Raw genomic sequence first — 24,824 nt, forward strand, 5'->3', positions numbered from 1 at the left:
CTGCATAGAGTGAGTAGGAGCTAGCCTAGTTAGAAACTGGTTGACTTAGGCAACTGCATCCCATTGGTAAGTGAGAATCAGAGGATCTCAGGTGGTTGGGGGAAAAGACCTGATCTTGTCCCCCTCTTCTCTGTTTCTGATTTGGCAGAGAAAGTGTAAGAGCAGATTGGGTGATGCATAGAAGTGTTGAATCACTATATCGTACACCTGAAAGTAATATAACACTCTGTGTTAACTATATTGGAATTAAAAAAAAATTAAATTCATGGGGCGCCTGGGTGGCTCATTTGGTTGAGCATCTGACTCTCGGTTTTGGCTCATGCCATGATCTTGGGGTCCAGAGATCCAGCCCCGCCCTGCATGGGGTTCGGTGCTCAGCGTGGAGTCTGCTTGAAATTCTTTCTCTCCCTCTCCCTCTGCCCCTCCCCCTGCTCACACATGTGCTCTCTCTCTCTCTCTCAAATAAATAAGTAAAATCTTGAAAAAAAATGTTTAAGTACTAAGGAAAAAGAAAGAAAATGTAAAAGCACAGAGGAACTAGCTAGAGAAAGGGTATTTGAGGTCTTATCTGAATCTGGTTATTGAAAAGAGGTCAGTGGTTCTTGGCTGAGAGTAGCTCAGCTATTAATGACTCAGTTATTACAGGCCATGAAGGAAATTATCAAGAGGGTGTCGTAGCTGAAGCTGAGAGAGTTTAGTTTTGACTCACCGAAGCTTTATGTAGGCTAAGAGGTTTTACAATGCCTAGAAGAATCACAGGCAAGAGAGTTTGAAGGATTTCCTGAAAGCAGAACTGAAGCCTAGATATTTAGATAAACAGGAATGGCAGTTGAAGTTATCAGGGAGTTCATGACTTTTCCCTAGGTGTTCTGCTTCTCTTCATCTTGCTCAAATCATATTTTTTCCTTGAAACTTATATGACATAATTGTTTAGTAAAATTCCATCTTCTCGAAAAATAATCTCTACAGATTGGACTGTGGGCTTCATCTTTCACATCCATTCCCTACACCGCACTTGGCTAGTAGAGTCTAGTTCTCAAACACGGGCCACCAGGTGGGTCGCTCCTTGAATTGCAGGAAGATGCAAGCTAGACTCTCGGAGGCAGGACTTGCAGGCTGAAACCCATTTTAAAGGTAACAATGGGTGCAAAGTCATAAGTAAGTTATTGCAATAATAAGTGTATCTCCTTTTTTTATAGTTCACCATCGTGCCTGGCACAGCGGAGGGCATATTGTCACCGTGAGACTGAATGAATAAGCAGTTGTTTTTTGTTTGTTTTTTAAAAATAAGTTGTGGGGCGTTTGTAGCTTGAACACTGGCAGGGCGGGCCGGAAGCTTAGTGTTGTGACCTGTTTTTAAAAATAAAGTATCTTGAAATAAAAAAAAAAATAAGTTGTGGGATTTTTTTTCTTTTTTTTTTTTTTTAAGATTTTCTCTATTTATTTGAGAGAGAGAAACAGTGACAGAGATAGAGAGAACACAAGCGGCGAGGAGAGGGAGAAGCAGGCTCCTGCCGATGCAGGGCTCCATCCCAGGACCCTGGGACCATGACCCTAGCCGAGGGCAGACCCTTAATGACCGAGCCACCCAGGCGCCCCTGAATAAGCAGTTGTAAATTAACTTTGGTGGAGAGCCCATTATCTATTCAAGTGGATGCTAAGGGACCATCTTTTTTTTTTTTTTTGAGAGGATTTTTTTTTCATTTTGTGGGAGGTAAGACTGATGAATCGTAAAATGTCTTTCTACTCCTGAAATCTGTAATATTCCCACTCAAACAGGCACTTCACAATTTCCCTGTTCTTGGCCACGGAATACGCCACTTGCTTTTGTCTGTCTCCTCTTCCCTCTTTCTTCCTCTCTTCCTACCTTGTCTGAATCAGACTGCCATCCTACGACTAAACCCTGATCTGCAACATCTCTCGGCTTTACCCCTTCCGTTCACGGGTTCCTGCTTCTTAGGTACCCTCCTGATTTCCTTCCAGCTCTTCTTTCTTCGCTCCCACAAATTCGCACACTCCTTTCCCTCCCTCTCCTTCCTCCTTCGTGTACTACTCCTTCCTCTCCTCCTCTGCCCGCGTTCCTTCATTTTCCGTGCTCTCATCCCCCGACGGTCTGCCCCTCCTTCCCGCTCTCTGGCTGTCTTACCCTAGTTTGGAAATGCGGCAGAAATCTGGGCCTGCCACCATTGGATGCGAGGGGCCGTCACTCTGCGGCAGGAGGCGCTCCTATTGGTCGGGCTGGAGGCGGGTACGGAGCTGACTATAAAAAGTGGGCCCGGAGGCGGTGCGCGGAGCGGCTCCGACTGGACCGGGTCGGAAGGGGACACCTGGCGGGAACCTGGTCCCCGAGAGCCGGGGTGCGGGTTCCGGAGCAGCGGCTCCCCGCACTAGACTCGGCTCTGCTCGTCAGCCGGGGCGCGCCCCTCGGAGCCCGGCCACTCGCGGCCGTCGCCCGCGCAGCCCCGAGGGCCCCTCGCCGCCCCTGCACGTGCCGCGCCCCGCGCGCCCGGTCCGGCCGCCGCGATGAGCGAGGTGAGCGGCGCTGTCGGGCCCCCCCACCCCCGCCCCCCGCTCCGGGCGAGCCTGCGGCGGGGAAGCCGGGTCCCGGGGAGCCAGGGAGGGCGCGGCAGCCGGGAGCCGCGGAGACCTCCGGGGGCGCCCCACTGCCCCTCCGGGGAAGCTCCCTCCTCTGGCGCTAGGAAGCGACTGGAAGACGGAGGCTTCAAGCCCCGCACTGTGCAGGGAGCTTTTTTTTTTTTTTTTTTTTGGTGGGGGGTGGGGACTGGAATCGGGTGTCAAGTGGGACTGCGGGCTCAGGCGATAAGTCATCTCCTCGGGATACCACCCTCTGCATTTGTCTTGCCGCTCGGAGGTCACTCGGGTTTCCCTTCAGTCCCCGGACTTGGGAGAGAAACGCTCGCCTGTACGGTCCTTCTCCGAGGGCTGTGTTGCTCTTGCACTGCTTAGGTAGCCTTCAGCAAGAACTCCAGCCTAGCCCCCCTAGGGTGGCCACATTTCCCCTTTTAGGAAGGGGGCATCCCACCCTCCACTCATTCAGACCGGAACCAACCATTGGAGGGACCATGTCTGATATTCCGGAGCCCCTGTAGCGGGGGCATGTCCACTCCTGGAGAGCTGTCCCCTTCAAGAGAGACCTCCCTCTGCAGTGCTTGTTACATCCTAGGTCTTCTTGTCGGGATCCACCGTGTTCATCTGAGCCAGAGCCAGTCCATTAACTGGGATTTTTCTCTTTTCCCAGAACACCATCCATAGGTAGGGGTCAAAGCAGAGACTTGGAAAGACCTCTTCCATTGTTTGAATGCATTCCGTAGGATCCAGAATCAAGGATCTTCCTTCCCAAGTGAAGTCGGTATGGACAGTAGCATCACAAGCCTGCTCCACGCAACCCCGTTCCCAGTGCCCAGGATCTGGTGATAAATCCAACCTCTCGGCTATATGCCAGGTCCCAGCCCTACTGCTTACTAGCTATGTGGCCTTAGGCGGGTTCCTAAACCTTTCTCTGCTTCAGTGTTTAATCTACAAAATTGGGGTAATACGGATTGTTCTGATTCAATGAGATAATATATGAAAAGTACTTAGGACATGGCACAGAGGAGGCACTCAATCTACTTTAGCTATTATCATTCTGTCCCTGTTCCTTCTTTTCTGTTTTGGAATATTACAGAAAATGAGCACAAGACTTCTCAAGAATACCAGGCTAGTGGGGGGACAGGACCCTGGAGCTGGGTCTCAGTTTAGATCTTTATCTTTAGTAGGAGCTCTGCTGACCTCCCACCAAAAATTGTCATCCAGGGAGCCAGTTAGTGCTGACTGCTATGTTGTCTTGGTTGCCATGTCCACTAAGTTTATCCTGGAAAATTCGGCTAGTCTGGGGGCTGCAGATGAACTAAAGTGGTTTCTAGTCCCTCAGCTGGTTGTGACTGCGACCATGGCAGCCTTTCAGAAAGAGAAGGAAAAATATGTATATATTGTTCAATCTTCTTTCCTCTTGCTTCTAACATGAGCAGCCGTGACATGAGAAGAGAGGTGTTCTTTGCCCTCTTTTTCACTGAAGGCCGGAGTTCAAGGCCCCCTCTAGAGTTTCTAAATCTGCAAGTTGCAATTCAAGCCATCCCCTGGGAGTCTGTGATCCGAAGGCTGTGCCAACATGAAGATGTGTGGTTGGTCTGAGCTTTTGGGGACAAGTGCACAGACTCTGTAGGACATGCCACAGGGGCTGGCATTTACGGTGGTATTTGGTGGAGTTCAAAGCTGTTTCAGCAACAGGGAAAACAGTTGCGTGTTTGAGGGGAAAGTCAAGTCTTGACTTAGTTGCTGAACTTGGCTAGCCTCACTCAGGAGCTCAGCAGAATGATGACAATAGGATCCTTGGATGGGGACTAGCTGTCAGTGTGTGTGCAGGGCTGCCCAGCCTCCCAGGCTGTCAAGAGCGAGTTGGTTCTAACTAGCAATTTAGCTGTCAAAGCTGCCTTCTAATATGGAGCTGAGCCTGGCTTCAGGAATGAGTATTTATAAAATCCAGAAGCAGCCACCTGGGTATACACAGAGACTAGCTCCTTCTGAGCCAGATCCCCAGAGGGGCTCTGCTTCCCTAGAGGCTAAGACCAGGCCTGTTTTCTTCCTCTTGAAAGAGCTCTGATAAAAAGCGGAAGGATTGCTCAGGGCTCTGGAGCTCTAGGGAGACTCCTGACCGCTTCATTTCTCTTGGCGCATCCCCACGGGGCTCCTTGCTCAGGCGGAAGTGCCCAGCCCAGGAAAGTCCTGTGCACCCTGAATCTTATATAAGCTTCACCTCCCCCACCTGCTTATTTGCTTGCTTCAGAGAAACTGCATGAAATGAGAGGAGTTGGGATCTCATGAAGAGATTCCCATTCCAACTGAAGAATAAAAACTGGAGAGCAGTCTTCAGACCTGGCGCGACCGGAGAGTAAGGGTGCTGGTGGGGCCGCTGGGGAGGGTCTCCAGCTCTACGTTGCCTTCGTGGCTGTTTGCTGTCCCTCAGTACTGCAGCAGAGCGTCTCTTGTCCATGTGTGTGTGTATTCGTGCACAGAGGAGCTGCAGGGACTCATCCCCATCTTGTCATATTCACAGCTGCAGGCCCGAGTTGATTGCTGTGAATCACAGTCTGTCTCTGAGAGTTTTCGTAACTTTTCGCTAGTTTCAGTGAGGGATGGGAATGGGAGATGCATTCATCCCCTGGGGGCTCTTGCCTGTAATCCTTTGTCATATGGTGGAGCTGGCTGCTTCAAAGTACACTTGTTAAGTTCCCCTGTGATCCTTCCTGTTGCATTTCTCAACTGGGAGGAGCCCAGCTGGGGCAATCCCTTGGTCTGGCAGTCATTCTGTTGCAATGAGGGTCATGGATGACTGGGAACTGTCCTCATGGTGTCCGTCTTGTGTTTGGGCCGGCAGGGGCTGGAGCAAGGAATGGATCAATGAGAAATCTCACTGGGAGAGAGCTTAGAACTGATACCCCCTCCTTTATTATTCTGCTTGCTGTCCTCTTTGGTAATAGGAATGGGATATCACGTTTGGGGGATCCCATTCTCTTTCCTGTGCGTATCTGTCAGAATCCCCACGACAGAAGTGTGGTCAGGTTGCTATCACTCCGTTGTCTTCACTGAGCCAGTTTTTAGGGAACCTGGTAGGGACTTGGAGGAAATCCAAGTGTCTCTCTCTTTGGTATTTTATTATGATTATGGTTCTGTTGGACAAATAAAATAAAAGGGCTAGCTACTTAATGTTGGGATGCCTGCCACCTCTGGAAATAATCTGTCTTCCACAGTAAGGGAAACCGGAACTTGGTTCTAGAACTTGCTCATCCCTTTCTTAGTCCCCGATCCAGGTTGTTGTCTCTGGCTGCTCGAGCAGGAGCCTGTCACTGGGAAAAGTGGATGACAGTTGTCTTCTAACTCTTTCTCCTAAGCTGCAGCTGGGATCTGTTACCTCTCAGAAGGGCAAGTCTCTATAGGGGCAGGCCCCCATCAATAATGTGGCTGGAGTCCAGATACACAAACCTGATGCCTTTTTCATGTCTGTCTGCGGAGGGTCTTAACCGATGAACTGGATGGAGATAAGGTTGAAGGGGGAGAGGGAGGAAGAAGGATCAGGTCAGTAATTGTCTTTTCAAGGTAGTGTTCTATGAATGCCTTTCCCCATTTTCTGTTTTCCTATAGTTCCAAATTGTCTTTCATGAGTCTGTTTTATCATGGAAAAAAAATGAACTTGGTTTGCAAAAATTCTTTCAGATAGAAATATAGGTATATCTTTCATCAAGAGACTCTCAAATAATATATCCAGATATTTTAGTGACATAATTTTAGATTTATTAAGAAGCCCTAAAGCTCATCTGACCCCATCTTCTGATCTTATACATGAGGAAACTGAGGCCCAAAACTCATGTAAGTTTACACAATGCTAGAACCAAGACGAGGGCACAGACTTCTCACGGCAAAAAATTCCTTTTTTTTTTTTAAAGATTTTATTTATTTATTTGAGAGAGAGAGAATGATAGATAGAGAGCACAAGACGGAAGAGGGTCAGAGGGAGAAGCAGACTCCCCGCTGAGCAGGGAGGGAGCCCGATGCGGGACTCGATCCCGGGACTCCAGGATCATGACCTGAGCCGAAGGCAGTCGCTTAGCCAACTGAGCCACCCAGGTGCCCCATGGCAAAAGAATTCTTAAGAGTCCTTTAATGTGTTACTCCGGTGAGTACAAATTGCTTTAATTTATATGCAACTGTTAAAGAATAGATTGCTAAGTACTTTTTACAGGAAATCTGAGCAGTGTGATTTAATAAATGCTGAACCAGAGGGGGGAGAGAGAGAGGAGAGACCAGCATGAGATAAGAGTTATCAGCAGTGGACATTTGGGTAGAATACTGGGCAGAACGAGTACTATCCTTCCTGATGCAGGATGATGTCTGGTCATCCTGGAAGTGGGTGCTGAAGTGACGTGGGAAGCCTGGAGGCCCCCTTTTGTGGTTCTTAGTTCCTGGTGTCCATCATTGATCCCCATAACTGCAGAGCATCAAGGACCAGAAGGAGCGGTTTTCTTTCTGAAAAGGAAGAAATGAGAGCAATGCTCTTAACTCTATAAAGTACTTGACTTGGAGGACCCAGTGCTGGAAGTAGAGTTGGTGTCCCTGCTAACCAAACAGGCGCTGAACATTGAGCCCTTCGTTGGGCTCCTTGACTTCCAAGAAGAGTACAAAGGCTTTGGGAGGAAAACTCTGAGAAGGGGGGGAACAGGAGAATGTATTCGATCTGCTAAGTAAGTGATGGGAGCCTACTGGGATCCCAGGGTCCTAAGTGCATGGTGTTCTACATCCATACCCCGGACCGGCCGCCCAAAACGCCTTGACTTGCCCCAGAATTACTTTGCCTGCAAGAGTAAGCCAAGTGAGAAGCAGATCCGAAACCACTTTCTCTAAGAGATCTGCATCCCTGCAGGTGCCTATAAACCAGTGCCTCAAAACCTGGCCCTTGTCCCGTTCTCCTCCCCGAGGTCTAATGATTGCCTCATTCCAGGCTGACTCCTGAAGGCCTGCCCACCTGGGTTTCCCAGCTCCCCCCCACGCCCCAGGGAAAAGAGGCGCTATTTACCACTCTTGTCCTTGGTGCTGCCTCCCTCCCACACAAAGCCCTCCAGCTGAGTGTTTGCTTTGTCGGCTGCGGGGGGATTAATACATTTATTTTGGGACATTAACGCCATAGGTGGGCTGCACATTGAAGATTATAGTAATAAATGATGCTTTGGCACTACTCGCTCTCCCCCACCCCCTGCCCTCAGTACGGGGTAGAAGGCACAGCTCCAAGCTGTGTGCAGAGCACCACAAATAACCACTCATTAAACCGTGGCAGCCCATGCTGGGGGGGAGGGCCGGGGCTGTTGACTCACTGCATACCGTGAGCTGGCATGGCCAAGGAACTCTGCCTTGGACTCCGGTGGGGGGTTACTGCTATTCCAGGCAACAGGGCTGGGGTGGCTGAGACGACAGGGGGCTTGGGAGCTTGGACTCTGCTTGGGTTCTATTCCTGTCTTGGGAGGCATCTGAGTTATAAGGTATTTAGGTTGTAGTCCTTATTTGAGGAGAAGAATGTGTGTATAGAGAGCCTGAAGGAAGAATTCCTGGTTCTCCTTCTGTTAGTATGTGGAGGGTGACCTTGAACAAGTCTTTCCGAGGCTGTTTGAGGACTGCGGCTGCTTGCCGCGCTGGAGGAATTGGAAGGGCTCCAGCCGCGCTCCAAACAGCCGCCTGGGGTCTCTCCCAGGCAGCCAGGCGGCTCCCGGGGCCCCTCGGAAGCCCTGCAGCAGCGACCTTCCTCTAGCATCGGGGGAGGATACGTCAGCAGGGGGACAAGGGTCCCTGGGGACCCTCTTTGTCACCACTTGGAAGCAGGTGCACTCACTCCGGTCCGCCTTCACTTTCTGCACCTCTAAAGCAAGCCGGGAGCTGACAGAGCCTAGGATTTCTGACAATACACCAGCGAGGAAGGGGTCTTTTGGGGCTCCTATTTAGGACTTTTAGGATTCAGGCCCTTTGGAGGTTTCCTGCTCTGGACCGCAGGACAGGCTTCTGAGTACCTGTGCCCATTCACGTGAGCCAAGTGACTCCGGCGGAACTATGTATATGATGTGTTTTCATTTGCAAAGCACCCAAGCCGGATCATGCAAATCCGAGTGTGCGGAGGTGCTCCTTTGTTCCTTCTGTTGCTGCCGCTAACAGCATGTGATGCTGCTTTTCAGAGCCCCGGGGCAAGAGGGGTACAGGGAATCTGCGCAGTTTCCCTTCCCCAGGTTAGGTCTCACTTGCTGCTTGGAGCAGAGGGGGTGACACCCTCTTGCCTCTTCTGGTGACACGGGTTGCTGTGGCAACAGCATCACTGAGGAAAAAGACAAAGAAAGGAAGAAACACAGCCCGGGCAGGAGGCAGGGGGAGCCAGGCCCAGCGGGAGAAGTTCTCTTCCCCAGTTACCACTGCCTGTCTGCTCTCAGGCTCTTTGCCGAGACAACACCAAGCAACCATCCCTCTGAGATAGCGGGTAGATTTGCACAACCATCTTTATGATTAAAACAAAAACATGTGTGTCGTGTCTTAGGGTTCTTTGAAATGAAATATGAACCTTTACGGGGGTTCAGGACACCCCCTCCTGTGCACCTGGGAGGGGCTCCAGGAGGCTCCAGGCTCCAGACGTGGGCAGTGGCCGGACAGAAGGCGGTTTCTGCCCAGCAGACCATTGCTGGGCCCTTTACCAGAGGCTTAGAGCCCTCGTCAGCATTTCTGGGGACAAACGTAGGGAAGATGGAGACTTTGACTTCCAGCGTCGGTTTACAGTAAAAAGAGATCGGTTATGAAGCTCCCACGGTGGCAGAATAAGCCTCAAAGGCCCTTAGAGCAATCCTGGGCATCGTCTTCCTCCTTCAGTTTTACTTAGTGAAGACTGACTCGGTGGCCACTTTAGGCTTTGATCCCAGGACCTTAACCACACATTACCCCAGGGACTGGACCTGGTCTTTTTTTTTTTTTTTTAAGATTAATTTATTTATTTTGGAGGGGAGGGAGATGGAGAGAGAGTCTCAAGCAGACTCTGTGCTGAGCACGGAGCCTGACACAGGGTCACTTTCACGGCTCTGAGATCACGACCTGAGCTGAAACCAAGAGTCGAAGCCTAGACCAACTGCACCACCCAGGTGCCCCATCCCCCTTGACCTATTCTTATATATAACTCAGAGTGACATTACTTCAAAAGAATAACTCTTTCATATATGCTGGGCATTTTACATATACTATCTCCAGTTCTTTTCACCCTTCGAAATAGTATATTAACCTTTTCTGCAGATGAGAGATTTGAGCACAGCAAGGCCAAGTGGTTTACCCAATGTCACACAGCTGGGAATGGCAGAGCCGGGATTTGAAGAGAATCGTGCAGATCCAGGATATGAAACCAGATCTGTATAGCTCAACCTCATATGCCACAGTGCTCCTCCCAGGGATTTGAGGCTTGCGACATTTTCATTCACATAAATATGGCGTACCTACTCTATGCAAGCCATAGGTTGTTGTTACCATGACATACAAATAAATGGTAACCGTGGACTTTGCTTTGAAGGGCATGGCAATGTGGTGGGTGAGGAGGGTGCCGAAAGAAAGGCAAATACACAGTAGCTCTTATACAGGTAATAGGAAATACACTTCTAGAGAAGTTCTCTTTCACCCTCAGCTCCTTTTCAGGCCCATAGGCTGAGCTGAGGAAAAGCAGTGACCTGGCTTCTGGTGTCTTCACCATCTCTGAACCGGTGATGCTGCGGCCCTCAGCAATCGGGAAACAACTTTGATTTCAGAAACCTAGATGCGGTGGCAAAAAGAGCCGAGTGGGGACGCCTTTCATTCATTCCACACATATGGAGTGCCTATCATGTGTAAGGCCTTGTGCTAGACCCTGGGGGTAAAGCAGTGAAGAAGACACATAGAGCCCCTACCCGCATAGGAACTTGCACAGAAATGGAAGAGAACACATTCAGTATCTATCCACGGAATTAATCTAGTTAAGCGAGTAATAAGTGCTACCAAGAAGAAATCTAGGTGCTATTAAAACATAATGAAGGCCCTAGATGGGACGCCTGGGTGGCTCAGTCAGTTAAGCGTCTGCCTTCGGCTCAGGTCATGATCCCAGGGTCCCGGGATCGAGGCCCACATGGGGCTCCCTGCTGAGGGGGGGAGCCTGCTGCTTCCCCTGCTTGTACACTGTCTCTCTCTCTGACAAATAAATAAAATCTTAAAAAAGAAATGAAGGCCCTTGCTGAATCTGGGGAGCTGAGAAGAGCTTCCTGGGAGGAGCCCTTGAGGGGAGCTCTGAAAAATAAGCAGGAATTAACCAAATAAATAACTAAGAAAAACCGAGAGAACCATGTCCCAAGGTCCTGAGATGGGAAGGGACAAAGTATGTTCCAGAGACAAGGTTACTGAAGTAATCAGAGGCTGCAAACGTAGGGCCCTTGTGACCACATTAAGGATTTTCTTTATCCTAAGGGCATCGGTAACCACTTGGGCTACTGCCGTGGTCCACGTAGGAAACAGCTGTGTGAGGGCCGTCGCAGTGGGGAGAAGTGAATGGAGTCAGAGATAGTTAGGAGATAAAGTTAACAGGAGTTAACACCGAACCGGATATGCAATGTGACGGGAAGAAGGTGTCAAGGATGCTTTCCAGGTTTCTGGCTTGTACAAGTAGATGAGATAGAGAATCTTTGCAGAAGATTCGGTTGGGTCAGTAGAATTATGAATCCAGTTTGGGACACATAGAGTTTGAGGGTTTTTTTTTTTAAGATTTTTTTTAAAGATTTTATTTATTTGAGGGAGAGAGAAAGAGCATGTGGGGGGGGGGCGCAGCGAGAGAGGGACAAGCAGACTCGATGTGGGGCCCAATCCCACAACCCTGAGATCAAGACCTGAGCCGAAATCAAGAGTCGGTTGCTTAACCGACAGAGCCACCCAGGTGCCCCTAAAGTTTGAGGTTTCTGTAAAACCTCCGGTGCAGGTGTTTTAAAACACGAAGGAGAGGTCTGGGATAGAGATGTGCATGTGAGCCCTCAGTGGCGTGGTGTGCTGCTCGGTATAGTAGCCGCTAGCCACATGTAGCTATTCTCCTTACTAGTTATTTAATGGACAATGATTGACTTATTGATTAAAATTAAATAAAATTATCAATTTTATTCCCCGGTTGCACTAGCCACATTACAGCGTATTCAACAGCCACACGCACCTCGTGGATGCCATACATCAGACAGCTCAGGTGGAAAACATTTCGATCATTGCAGAAAGTTCTATTGCAAACTTTTTCTGTCACGGGCCAGATAATAAACATTTTTCGCTTCGTGGACCATATGGCCCCCGTTGCAACTATTCAGCTCTGCTGATGTGGTGCCAAAGATAAGACGTAAACAGTGGGTATGGCTGCAAAACTCTATCTCGCCTGCAAAAACAGGCTAGAGGCCAGATTTGGCGGGGGGCTGTGGTTTGTCAACCCCCATGCTACTGGGTGGAGCCGGTATAAATGATAACAAGTCACAGGGACAGATAGGATCATCTAGGAAGAGAGAACGGAAGGGAGCCTAGCTCTAAACCTGTAGAGTCGCCACTGCTTAAACATTGGGAAGAAGTGCCCAGAAAGATAGGAGAAAATCAGGGAAAGCCATGATGCCTCAGGAACCAGGGAAAGAAGATGGGAGAAGGAAGGTGACGTGACTGAGCATCAAATGCCTCAAGAGGTCAAGCCAAACGGAGCTTGCCCCTGTGCATTTGACTTGGTATCAGAGAGAGCATTGGGTTCGTTTCTGGGAGTAGGGGCCGGGAGAAGTGAGGCGGAGGTGGGGTGGAGAGTGTGGGAGCTGAGGAAGTGGGAGAGAGTACGTGTTCGGGGGGCTCAGCAATGAAGAGGGGGGAGCCGGGAGAGGCCTGCCCCCCCCCACACCCTTCTCCCCTGCCTTTCTGAGTGCTCCTTCTCAGTCTTGGCCAGCCTATTGACCTCTCCTTAGCTGTTTTCCACACTTAAAACATTAAGGTATAATTTCTATGCAGTAAAATGTGCCCTTATCAGTGTATAGTTCTGTGAATCTTTTTTTTTTTTAGATTTATGTATTTAAAAAAGATTTATATTATTTTTGAGAGAGGGAGAGACAGAGACAGGGTGTGCAGGGTGGAGGTACAGACAGAGAAGGAGAGCGAGAATCCCAAGCAGACTCCCCACGGAGCACAGAGCCGACGTGGTTCTCGGTCTCATGACCCTAAGATCATGACCAGAGCCTAAATCAAGAGTCGGACGCTTAACCGACTCAGCCACCCAGATGCCCCAGGTCTGCAAAGTTGACAAACATGTAGTCGTGAAACCACCACCACAATCAAGATACAGAGCAGTTTCATCATCCCCAAATTCCCCACTTCCCCTTTGTAGTCACCCCTCCTGTGACCTCAGCTTTTATCAGGCACCGAACTGATCTTTCTGCTTTCACTATAGTTTTGCCTTTACAAGAATGTTGTATAATTGGGTCTTGCTTCTTTCACTTAGCCTCATGCTCCTTTTTTTTTTTTTTTTTTAAGTAAACTCTTCGCCCAACGTGGGGCTTGAACTCACGACCCAGAGATCAGGAGTCACATGCTCTGCCGACTGAGCCAGCCCGGCGCCCCTAGCATAACGCATTTGCGGTTCATCCACATGGTTGTATGTATCAGTAGTTTATTCCTTCTTTTATTTTATTTATTTATTTTTAAAGATTTTATTTATTTATTTGACAGAGAGAGACATAGCGAGAGAGGGAACACAAGCAGGGGGGAGCGGCAGAGGGAGAAGCAGGCTTCCCGCGGAGCAGGGAGCCCGACACGGGGCTCGATCCCAGGCCCCGGGGACCATGACCCAAGCCGAAGGCAGACACCCAACCGACTGAGCCACCCGGGCGCCCCTTATTCCTTTCTTTTAATTGCTGAGTAGTATCATACAGTATGGATGGAACACACTTTGTTTATCTGTTCCTCGGTTGAGGGACGTTTGGTTTGTTTCCAGTTTTTGGTGATTATAAGTAAAGCTGTTAGAAACATTCACTTACAGGTTTCTGTGTAGAGGTTTTAATTTCACTTGAGTAAATTCACTTGAGTAAAAAAAAAAACCCTACTCACCTAAGAGTAGGGTTGCTGGTGTTAGCAGTAAAGGTGTGCTTAACCTGCCAAGGCAGCCGCACCATGTTGCATTCCCAGCAACAATGTATGAGAGCTCCAGACACTCCATATCTTTGCCAGCACATGGCATTATCATTTTAAAAGAACCATCCTAATAGGTATGTAATGGTATCTCAGTGCGGTTTTAACTTGAATTTCCCAAATGACCAATGATGTTATCTTTTCTTGTGCTCGTTTGTCATCCATGTATCTTCTTTGGTGACACGTCCAAATATCCTGCCCACTTTTGCAAATTGCATTCATGTTACCAGGATTTGAAAACTCTTTATATACCCAGGATACAAGTCCTTTGTCAGATATATGATTTGCAAATATTTTCTTCCAGTCTGTAGCTTGTCTCTTCATCCTCTTGGGAATGTCTTTCAAAGAGCAGTTCTTGTTAAAAATAGAGCCACCCTATGATCCAGCAATTGCACTACTAGGTATTTGCCCAGAGGATACAAAAATACAGATTCAGAGGGGTACGTGCACCCCGATGTTTATAGCAGCAATGTCCACAATAGCCAAACTGTGGAAAGAGCCAAGATGTCCATCGACTGATGGATGGATAAAGAAGATGTGGTGCATATATATATATACATATATACATACATACATATATATATATATGCTTTGCTACTTCTTAGCCGTATGACTCTCTCTCTCTCTCTCTCTCTCTATATATATATATGTATATATATATATATATAATGGAATATTGCCCATCAAAAAGAATGAAATCCTGCCATTTGCAATGATGTGGCTAGAACTAGAGGGTATTATGCTAAGTGAAATAAGTCAGTCAGAGAAAGAAAAATACCATATGATTTCACTCATATGTGGAATTTAAGAAACAAAACAGATGAACATGTGGGAAGGGGGGAAAAGAGAGAGAAGGAAGCAAACATAAGAGACTCTTAATGATACAGAACAAACTGAGGATTGATGGAGGGAAGTGGGTGGGGAATGAGCTAGATGGGCGATGGATATTAAGGAGGGCACTTATGATGAGCCCTGGGTATGTATGTAAGTGATGAATCACTAAATTCTATTCCTGAGACCAATATTACACTATATGTTAACCAACCAGAATTTAAATAAAAATTTGAAAAAAACAACAAAACAAAACAAAGAGCAGTTCTTAGTTTTGACAAGGTCTAATTTATAATTTTTTTCTTTTATGAATTCTACCTTTGGTATGTCTAAGAAATCTTTGCCTACCCCAAGGTTGCAAAGATTTTTTTTTTCCTATATTTTCTTCTAGAAGTTTTATAGTTTTAGGTTTTGTATGCATTTGGAGTTAATTTTTGTATGAAGTGCGAGGTTTAGATTCAGTTTTTTTGGTTGTTGGGGTTTTTTTTTTTTGCATATGGCTATTCATATTTTTTGAAAAGATCCCCCTGACCTTTAAATATTGGGGTTCCTCAATGCATGGTCCTAGGCCTGCTTCTTTTCCCTGTAATGGTAGTTGAAGAAGGAATTCAGGTTGAGGAAGCCTTCTTTTCCTTTCTTAAAAAGAGGGAGAGGGGCGCCTGGGTGGCTCAGTCGTTGAGCGGTTGCCTTCGGCTCGGGTCATGATCCCGGGGTCCTGGGATCGAGCCCCGCGTCGGGCTCCCTGCTCCGCGGGAAGCCTGCTTCTCCCTCTGCCGCTCCCCCTGCTTGTGTTCCTGCTCTCGCTGTCTCTCTCTGTCAAATAAATAAATAAAATCTTTAAAAAAATAAAATAAAAAATAAAAATAAAAAGAGGGAGAGGTTTTATATATGAGAGTGAGGGGAATTGATTGTAAGGACTCCTGAGAGGGAGGAAGAAGAATGGGATCTTAAGCTCAGAGGCAAGGACAGGAATTCGTCCGAACGCTGGTGAATGCCCTGGGAGGAGGTGTCATCCAGGGAAAGGGAGGCCGGGGCCATGTCAGATCCCTCTCTGCGCTCTCCAAGCCTTTCTTTAGGCCAACAGGCCTTGCCTGCCCTTTGCCTCCTTCCCCCGTGGGGAGGGAGAGTCCACAACTTTGAACTGCAGAGGCAACAGGGGTATATTCACGGGGACCCGGCAGCCACCGCCAGGATGACGGAATGGAACGTTGTCAGGCCCAGAGGTGAGGAGAGAAGGAATACGGGAAGGTAGGCAAGGGGAAAAAGTAGGGCCCTCTGGGGAAAGGTGAGAGCAAATGGGCCTCAGCGTTGCTAATTAGTGTCTGGTGCGTGTTGAGAAGTGAGAAAGATTGAGTCCTGTGTGCGAGGTGAGACTGAACTGAACCAAGCTCCAAGCTCACTAGAAACGTGGAATAGCAGACCTGAATGTGGGTGAGGGAGTCATTTGGAATGAAAACCAGTGGGGTGGTCCTACCCACGGAATTCTCAGAATCTGAAGGGCTAGCATCTGGCCCTGGGAGTGACGAACATACCCTCAGGTGATAGCTGTCGCCCAGAGGTCAGCCTAGTGTGTGCCGGGAGGCCCACCGAACACATGTTGAGATAAAAGGCAGAGTCAGGGTAGTCTGCTCAGCTAGCAGAGTAGGACTTTGAGTCAGTAGGCGTGGTCTGGGATCAGGCTCTGTAATAGCAGGCAAGATCTCCCCATAATGGGCGGACAGGACACTGTTCTCCATGTTCCCGGTAGAGCACACGTGAAGAAAGTGCTGGGGACTGTGGATTGAGAGACAGACCGGTCCTTGATGGTGGGAAGGGTAGGAAGTCACGATCCCTAGGACTTTCCTTCCCACCTTCCTTCCTCGGCTAGACTTGGAGAGACAGCATAGCATGGTGTTCAAACGCAGGGACTCTGGAGTCAGACTGTCCCCTTTTTTTTTTTTAAGATTTTATTTATTTATCTGGAGAGAGAGAGCATGAGAGGAGGGGCAGAGGGAGAGAGAGAAGCAGACTCCCCATGAGCAGGGAGCCCAATGCTCCATCCCAGGACCCTGCGATCATGACTCAAGCCAAAGGAAGACGCTTCACCGACTGAGCCACCCAGTGGCCCTATGGAGTCAGACAGTCTTGATTCAAATTCTGGCTTTGCTACTTCTTAGCTGTATGACCATAGGCAAGTTAATGAACCTCTCTTACCTCAGTTTCCATACCTGTAAAATGAGAATAGTTACAATAGCCGTCTTATGGGGCTGTTATAATGACTCAGCGTGCCAGTGTTTATCAAGTGCGTAGAGATGTGACTGGCACATAGAAGGTATTACACCTGTGATGATTAACAAGGCCGGGGGCGGCGGGGGGGCGGGGGTGGTGGCGTGCTGCAGTCCGGGATCTCTTCGCGTTCTCCTGCTGAGTCCTATGAGGAAAAGGAAGGACTTGCTAACCCACTTCACTGTTGTTATTACAGGTCAGAGGAGCTCAGTGTTGAAAGAAGCAGAAGAGCCTCCGAGAGTTTGTAATCCATACCTGGCTAGGATGTGAGGCAGAGAGAGGCTGAGAGACCCTCCCTGGTCACAGCTCCTGTGGGTTAGCATCGATCCTGTGGAGGTGTGAGTTTGTGGGAGAGATGCCCTTACGGAGCGTGTGGTCTCTGGTTCACCCAGAGCGGACCTCCGTGCCTCCTTGGTTTACCCACAGTCCAGCTAGTCTGATTGCTTACAGGTGATGTACCAGAGGACCTTGATTCATCGAAAATCGCTGAGTTTCTGGAAAGCAAACAGAGGGTTGGGGCAGAGACCAGGGACTAGTAAAGGGCTGAGAACTATAGAGAGTGTGGGAGCTAACAACCTGTGATCTAACTGTCCCCACCCCCAACCTCAGCAAATCACCAAAAACTAAATCTAGAAATCCCGTGTTCTGAGTGGCTATTTTGAGAACTGGCTGGAGAGGGTGGAGGGAGGAAGGGCAGGAGGTAGAAGACTCAGCATAGTGCTTTTCAGCAGAAGGTGCGAGGGAGGTTTCAAGGGGCCATTGGGAGCAATAGGGGTCTTCTCCTCCTTATAGCACCCTTTTCTGGTCTCCCCAGCGCCCTCTCATACATTTAAGCCAAATGGAGCTGGGAAGCCCTGGAGGACCAGACAGCAGCTGAGCTGTGGCTCCATTCCAGGGTCGGTAATCTCAGGGGAGACTCAGGAAGGGGGACAGCCTGCTGGGTGGAGGGAAGCGTGGCCCGGGTGGTTCTGTCCTGACCCGTATTTGGGCTTGGAGGATGCTCAAGATTAGCTGATCCGAGAAGCAAAGTAGAGGAAGAGACAGCCATCGGAGGGGAGATATTTAGAATTGGGTCCAGATTTTCCTCCAAAGGGGAGGCCCTGGGGTGAGAGAAAAGAGTCGGTGGATTAAGGGAACAGACTCAGAGTCAGACAGAGGGATAACAAAGCAAGGATCAGAGTCGGGGATTTGCTGGCAATCTAGAAAGTAGAATTTAAAGTCAGAGATCATGGGACTATAGAATTTGCCTCTTGACCCCTGACCCTCTTGTCTGGACTATCGCCTGTTAGCCTATTACCCATCCATGGGCTGCTTTTGCAATATGGGCAAACCTCTTGTGATGACGGGGTACCAGAGTGGAGCGTGTCAAGTAGGTGACTGCTGGGCCATTACATCAATCGTGTGCAAATAAATAAATCAATCATGACTATGACCACAGGAAGATCATGGAGGAAGAAAGCAATGACCTGCCGGTCTCCCAAGAATCTCAGGAATAACCTTTCTTTTCATGCGTCCTTTCTTTTGGTCAAAGGGGGACTAGCAGGAATTCCATAGAGTTTCAGGAACACTTTTGTGAGTGGTCTTCCAGATTTTTAAATAGATAGATAGATAGATAAGCAGTCTATATCTTTTACAAAGTTGGACCATATCAATCTACAGCCTACTTTTAAAAAAATAATAACTTTTGTTTTACTTTAAATTAATATTTTCTCTTTTCCCCCCCCTAACTTTTTATTAGAAAAATGTATCGGAGTTGAAAGACTAATAGTTCAGTGCGCATCCATATGTTTTTCACCTAGATTCAGTCATTGTTAGCACGTTACCATATTTGGGCGAGCATGTGACAATATTCCATGTTGTGGGAATAGTAGAGCCTGGTGGTTGAATGTGGAGTCCGCTGCTCTGGGTCCCAAAGCCAGTTCTGCTGGTTTCTAGCAGTGTGGCTTGACCTTGGACAAGATCTTTAGCATCTCAAAGCCTGTTTCCTCAACTATAAAATAGGGATGACACCTCGGAAATTTCAGAGGATTCAATGGGGTAATGTTGAGCATGTAATACATTCTCAGTAAATATTGTTTGGGTACTTGTCTTACCTCTTCACTCAGCCTGGAAGTTAGGGACAATCTCTTAACTGGTTTCACTTTAAATCCGTGTCCATTACCCTCATGTGGCCCTAAGTACTGCCTGGTGATCCTACCTACCACAACTCACCGTTCACTCTCTTACTTTCTTACATGATTATCTCACTCTTTCTCTTTTCTCCTCAAACCTTTTTTTTTTTTTAATATTTTATTAATTGATTTGAGAGCGAGAGAGAGAACACAAGCAGGGCGAGCGGCAGACAGAGGGAGAGGGAGAAGCAGGCTCCGTGCCAAGCAGGGAGCCCGATGTAGGGCTCGATCCCAGGACCCTGGGATCATGGCCTGAGCCAAAGGCAGACGCTTCACCAACTGAGCCACCCAGGCGCCCCTAAAGTGATTCCTTAGAAACAGATCAAACCATGTTTCCCTCTGCCCCAAACTTTGTAATGCTTTTCCATCAACTCAGAAAAAAGTCCAAGCCTTTGCTCTGCTCCAGAGATATTCATATTCTGGCCACCCACCCAACTTCATTTCTTCTGCTCTCTCCCTTATTCACTCAGCTCCAGCCATGCTGATTTCCTTACTCTTCCTTGAACATAACCAGGCACAAAACCTGCCTCAGGGACTTTCCACCTCACGTTTCATCTGCCTAGAAGGCTCTTCTACACACTGACAGGGCTTCCTTTTATATGTCATTGAAACCTCTGCTCAAATGTCACTCATCAGAGAGGCCTTCCTAGACGGCGCTGTTTTATTTTTCTTCTTGGAACGTGTCACTAGCTGGCATAGTTGTTTAATGAGTTCAGGAACTTTATTATGCTCACTGCTGTGTCCCCAGTGTCTAGAATAACACTTGGCATGTGTGAGGCACTGACATATTGGTTGAATAAATGAATCTCGTGTTTCTTCTATACTCTATAAGTGCATAGAACAAAACACAACTAAGTGGTTGATAAATATTTATCAAAATCGGGTCTAAATGGCATAATCTACATAACATAAACTGGATTCTATCAGCTTATTAAAGCAGAGCCCTGGTATCTGACAGTCATTCAACCAAGGTCTGCATCAGTAAAATGGGGGAGAATGCTGTATACTCCACTGAACTATTCTAAGGATTCGATGGCAAAACCTTCGTGAGAAGCCTGTATTTTGGCAAATAGCAAGTACTCAAATTGTGAAATGAGTAAACAGACTCCAAGGGTACCTAGAAGCCCACAGGCGTGACTCTGTCTCAAGATCAAGTGTACCTTGAGATAGGAACGTCCAGATGGAGCAACTCTATTGATACAATTCCAAGGGAGGGGAATTCCTATTATTTTGAATTTAACTCTCCATCTGGACAGAGAAGCTAGAAAAAAGCACACATATCAGTTGACTAATCCAATTTCAAATTCATGGCCATGGCCTTAGGAGGGGCCCCAGTGCTTCCCAGCAATGGGAATATTACCGTCCCCTAGTTCATTCACTTTCCTACTCTGCTTAGAGACTATTTCATACTTTCTTTCCCCCTTCTTTCCTCCAAGACCTCTTCCCTCCTCCTCTTGGATGATGACCTTGCTACCTATTTTACTTCAAAAACAGAAGCAATGAGAAGAGACCTTGCAAATGTCCCCACCTGCCTGCCTCTGGGCCTATAGGATCTGCCTTCCCTCCTGTGGGTGATCCATGCTTAGCTCCTGTTCAGGGCCACCCGCTACTTAGGCACTAGATCTTACCCCCTTTCTCCTCCAGCAAGGATCCTCTTTCTTTTCTTTTCTTTTTTTTAAGATTTTATTTATTTATTTGACAGAGAGAGATAGTGAGAGACAGTGAGAGCAGGAACACAAGCAGGGGGAGTGGGAGAGGGAGAAGCAGGCTCCCCGCCGAGCAGGGAGCCCGATCCGGGGCTCGATCCCAGGACCCTGGGACCATGACCTGAGCCGAAGGCAGACGCTTAACGACTGAGCCACCCAGGCGCCCCAAGGATCTTCTTTCTGTCCCTACAGTTTGCCCTTCTCTACTGAATCATTTTCTTTCTTTCTTTCTTTTTTAGATTTTATTTATTTGAGAGAGAGAGAGAGAGAAGGAGCATGAGCAGGGGGAGGGGCAGAGGCAGAGGGAGAAGCCGACTCCCTGCTGAGCAGAGAGCCCGGACTCCAGGCTCGATCCCAGGACCCTGGGATCATGACCTGAGCTGAAGGCAGATGCTTAGCCCACTGAGCCACCCAGGCGCCCTTCTACTGATCATTTTCATAAAACACAATCATTCTATAATCTCTGCCATCTTAAGTCAAATCTTCTCATGCCCTGTATCCCCCTCAAACCACATCCCCACCCCCATTTTTTGGGAACTCCTTCTCTCTTTGCTGCTTCAATCTCTCTCCTCCATTTCCCTCATGAACCTACTCTAACCAGACTTTTGCTCCCTTCCTCCACTGTGACTTCTCTTGTCAAAGCCACCAGTGATTTCCACACAACAAAACCCGGCGGTCAATCCCCAGTCTTCATCTTACTTGGCCTACCTGCAGAGTTGGACACAACTAATCACTCTCTCCTGCTTGCAATAGTTTCTTCACATGCTTTCTAAACTCCTATACTCTCTTGGCTTTGCTCCTGCCTGACTTCTCAGTTTTCCTTACTGAATTTTCCTCATGTCTACAACCGCTAATCACTGGAATGCCCCAGGATTTGACCCTTTTCTCTCTATCTGATGGTGATCTCACAGTCTAATGGCTTTGAATGTCATCCATGTGTTAATAAAGGCCTAATTTATATCTCTGGGCCAGATCCGGCTCCTTAACTCCTCTTGGGCATCCAGCAGCTTATAAAAGCATCTCCTCTTGAGTAATTAATAGGCCTCTCTTTTTTCCTAAAACCTGCTGCCCCTGCTGTCTTCTCCATTGTGGGAAATGACAATTCTGTTTTTTTCAGTTCCTCAGGCCAAACACTTTGGAGTCATCCTTGACGCCTTTCTCAAAATGCCACTTACCCCATCACCCAGTCCCTTTGGTCATAGCTTGAAAATATACCCAGGATCGAACCACGTCTCACCACCTCCACTGCCATGATGCTGACCCCAGCAAGCATTACCTCCTGCCCAGTTGTCTGCAGTAACCTCCTAGCAGGTTTTCCTGCTTCCTCCCTCGTGCCCCCTTTGTGCAAATTGATGGTCTCCGGTGCCTTCTCATCTCACTTGTAAAAGTCGAACTCCTTAAGAGGACTCCCAGGGCCCTACGTCATCTGCCCACCCTAGTTATCTCTGATCTGGTCTCCAGCCCCCTTCCTCCTGCTTCCTTCCTCTCTCCACTCCAACTGCATTGGTCTCTTGCTATTCCTCAAATAAGTTCATCTCACTTCTGCCTACGGTCATTGGAAGCTTCTGCCCGGACTCGGGTAACCCTTCCTCCCTTATCTCTTTTAGCTTTTGGCTCAAATGCCACTTTCAGACAGAATTTTCCTGACCACTCTGGATAAAACTGTATTTCTCCATTCCCACAAGCACTCACCACCCGCTTCCCTGTCTTTTCTCTGTAACACTTACCACCACCTAACCTAATATTTTATTAGTCTCTCTGTGTACTAGAATGTAAACTCCATGAGGGCAGGGGTTTTGTCTGTTTTGTCCTCTGCAATGTCCCTAGCACCAACAAATGCTTGTTCAATGAATTTTGATGACTTTTCTCCCTTTCTCGGATCTTCAGACCCACTTCTTCAAAAGATTGAGGAGGGCACCTAGTGATAGGAGGACTTGAAAGTGTTGATGGTGAGTCTAAAGGGATGGCACCTTAATACTTCTATGACTATCTAATGCTCTGATTTCTCTTTTCCAGCTTAATACCAAAACATCCCCAGCAACCAACCAGGCACCTGGCCCAGAGGAAAAGGGTGAGTGGGGTTGGCCCAGGTTGTTTGTAGAGTGGGTGATTACAGGGATGTGAGGGCAGGTAAGGCTATAAGTCTGGAAGCTCCTAGAGTGGGATGTAATTGGAATAGGAATGCGGACGAGTGAAACAAAGCACTAGGTTGGAAACACTATACCTGTAGGCTTTCTTCCACTTTTTCCTAAGAAGTAAACCTACCAGTATTTACTCCTCGATCGTGGAAGCTGGCTCTGGAGTGCTTGGAAACGGGCACTGTGATAGGAAGAGGCTCATGAGATAATCCAGCCACTGTCTCAATCAGAAATTGAGGGAAAGCTGGGGGGAAAGTCAGTATGCTCTGGGACTCTGAGTTGTAAGACTGAGGAATAAGTGATGATAGAAGACATTTGTCGTCTTGGTCTAAGAGTAGCAAAGCTCCTAAGTAACTAGAGCTAGTTCTCAGCCTCAGTACCCCAACTCAAGCTTCCAGGAGAGTGATCAGGCGTTCTTGGTCCTAGCAAAGAGTGGAGAACCTCCCAGAGCCCAGCAGGAAGTGGACCCTAGCCACTGTATTTGGGGCCCGGAGAAAGGTGCAGGGGCAACGCCGGTTTACTCATCAGTGAATCCCTCAACTCTCTGCAGGGAAAGCTGGTGGTGCCAAGAAGACTGAGGAGGAGGAGGAGATCGACATTGATCTGACAGCGCCGGAAACAGAGAAGGCTGCCCTTGCTATTCAGGGCAAGTTCCGGAGATTCCAGAAAAGGAAAAAGGATCCTAGCTCCTGAATAACCAGCCTTGTCCCTCACTCTCTCCCTTTTCTCCCCTTCGCTGCAGTTCTGACTCCTACGTGTCTTTGTCTCTTTGTCCCTCCAGCCTCTTGCTGAGGCAAGTTCCATCCTTATATATTATTTTCTCTGGTCCCCCCCAAGGCATTGCAACAGTGGAAGCACAAGGAACGTGGGGGAAGACGAAGAATTCAATTGGCAGCCACTTGCCTAAGGGTGGACCAGTTTGTCCTTGGGACAAGCCTCCTTGACCAGCACCTATGCCTGGCCTGTGAGGTTGAAGAGCAAGAGGCTTTGAGGTTGAGAGAGGGACCCCCGGCAGTCGGGGTGGGGGAAGCAGTCAGAGTTGGGTGCCCGAGGGGGGCCTAGGCACTGTTCCACCAGTTACAACAGTCACACTTCAGGTAACATGTTTCTGCTCTTCACATCCTTCTGCACCAACACATCCTCCTTCCCTCCTATGAGCTAGGCGACCGTGGGGACCGGAGCCTCCCTCTCCTCGAGGCCAACCCAGATCAAGCCCCTTCCACATTAGTGCATGCTGAGTAGATGAGTTCCAAGGCAGGGAGCCTGGGACGGGTGGAGGCCAGAGAAAGCTGCTTTCACCGTCCAGTCTAGGACCGTCAGGGGCAGAGGCAGAAGAGGTTTCAAAGGGCCGCGGGCAGGGAGATGGGCCTAGAGTAGATTTGGGGGGGAAAGAGAGGTAAGGGTGGGGAGCTTTCTGGAGACACAGCTACTGCCGGTAGACGTGTACTGCATGTACTAGACAAAGGATTTCTGCTACCCTGCCTACCTCTACCCTCCCCAATCCAGCCATCCCTAGAGGCCGCGCCAACCAAGGGACCCCTGTAGTTTCCACCTGCCCCACTGTGGAGTCAGAGCAGAAGTTGAGTAGCCACTCTATGTGATTTGAGCATGTTTAATCATGATTAAACAAGAAAAAAACCCCAGGGGGGTCATCTAACCTCTACTTCTGTGTTTTTCTTGGGAGGAATGTGAATGTAAGCCCTAGCTGGCCTCAGGGAGGGTGGGAGACTGACCGCATGGACCACACCACGGCACAGGAACCGAACTTGTAGACTGAAGCCCACCCCTGCCTCCCCCGCCCCCCGCCCTTGCCCTCACCTTGATTCACCGCCCACACGGTCTCTGAGGCTGTCACCGGCCCCCGTGCACACCCGTGAGGCTGCTTGCCGCCTCCCCGCTCGCCTTCCGGATCAGAGCACGCTTGGGATCTATGCCTTGGA

The 24,824-nt window shown here is 48.6% G+C and overlaps 1 protein-coding gene across 3 annotated transcripts; it reads left to right on the plus strand.

The window, feature by feature from the left end:
* Positions 1–2,303: 2,303 nt before the first annotated feature.
* On the plus strand, positions 2,304–24,547 carry PCP4L1 (Purkinje cell protein 4 like 1). 3 transcript variants are annotated; one of them, XM_027611749.1, is made up of 4 exons: positions 2,304–2,532; positions 13,120–13,240; positions 22,763–22,817; positions 23,435–24,547. In XM_027611749.1, the coding sequence occupies exons 2-4, from the start codon at positions 13,175–13,177 to the stop codon at positions 23,575–23,577; spliced, it is 264 nt and encodes an 87-aa protein (XP_027467550.1). In that variant the 5' UTR covers positions 2,304–2,532; positions 13,120–13,174; the 3' UTR covers positions 23,578–24,547. The 3 variants fall into 3 exon arrangements, with proteins under 3 accessions (XP_027467550.1, XP_027467552.1, XP_027467551.1); XM_027611751.1 differs by lacking the exon at positions 13,120–13,240; XM_027611750.1 differs by lacking the exons at positions 2,304–2,532; positions 13,120–13,240 and adding an exon at positions 3,305–3,370.
* Positions 24,548–24,824: the final 277 nt, after the last annotated feature.

This window comes from Zalophus californianus, chromosome 10, assembly GCF_009762305.2.
Source record: "Zalophus californianus isolate mZalCal1 chromosome 10, mZalCal1.pri.v2, whole genome shotgun sequence".
Taxonomy (NCBI): Eukaryota; Metazoa; Chordata; class Mammalia; order Carnivora; family Otariidae; genus Zalophus; species Zalophus californianus.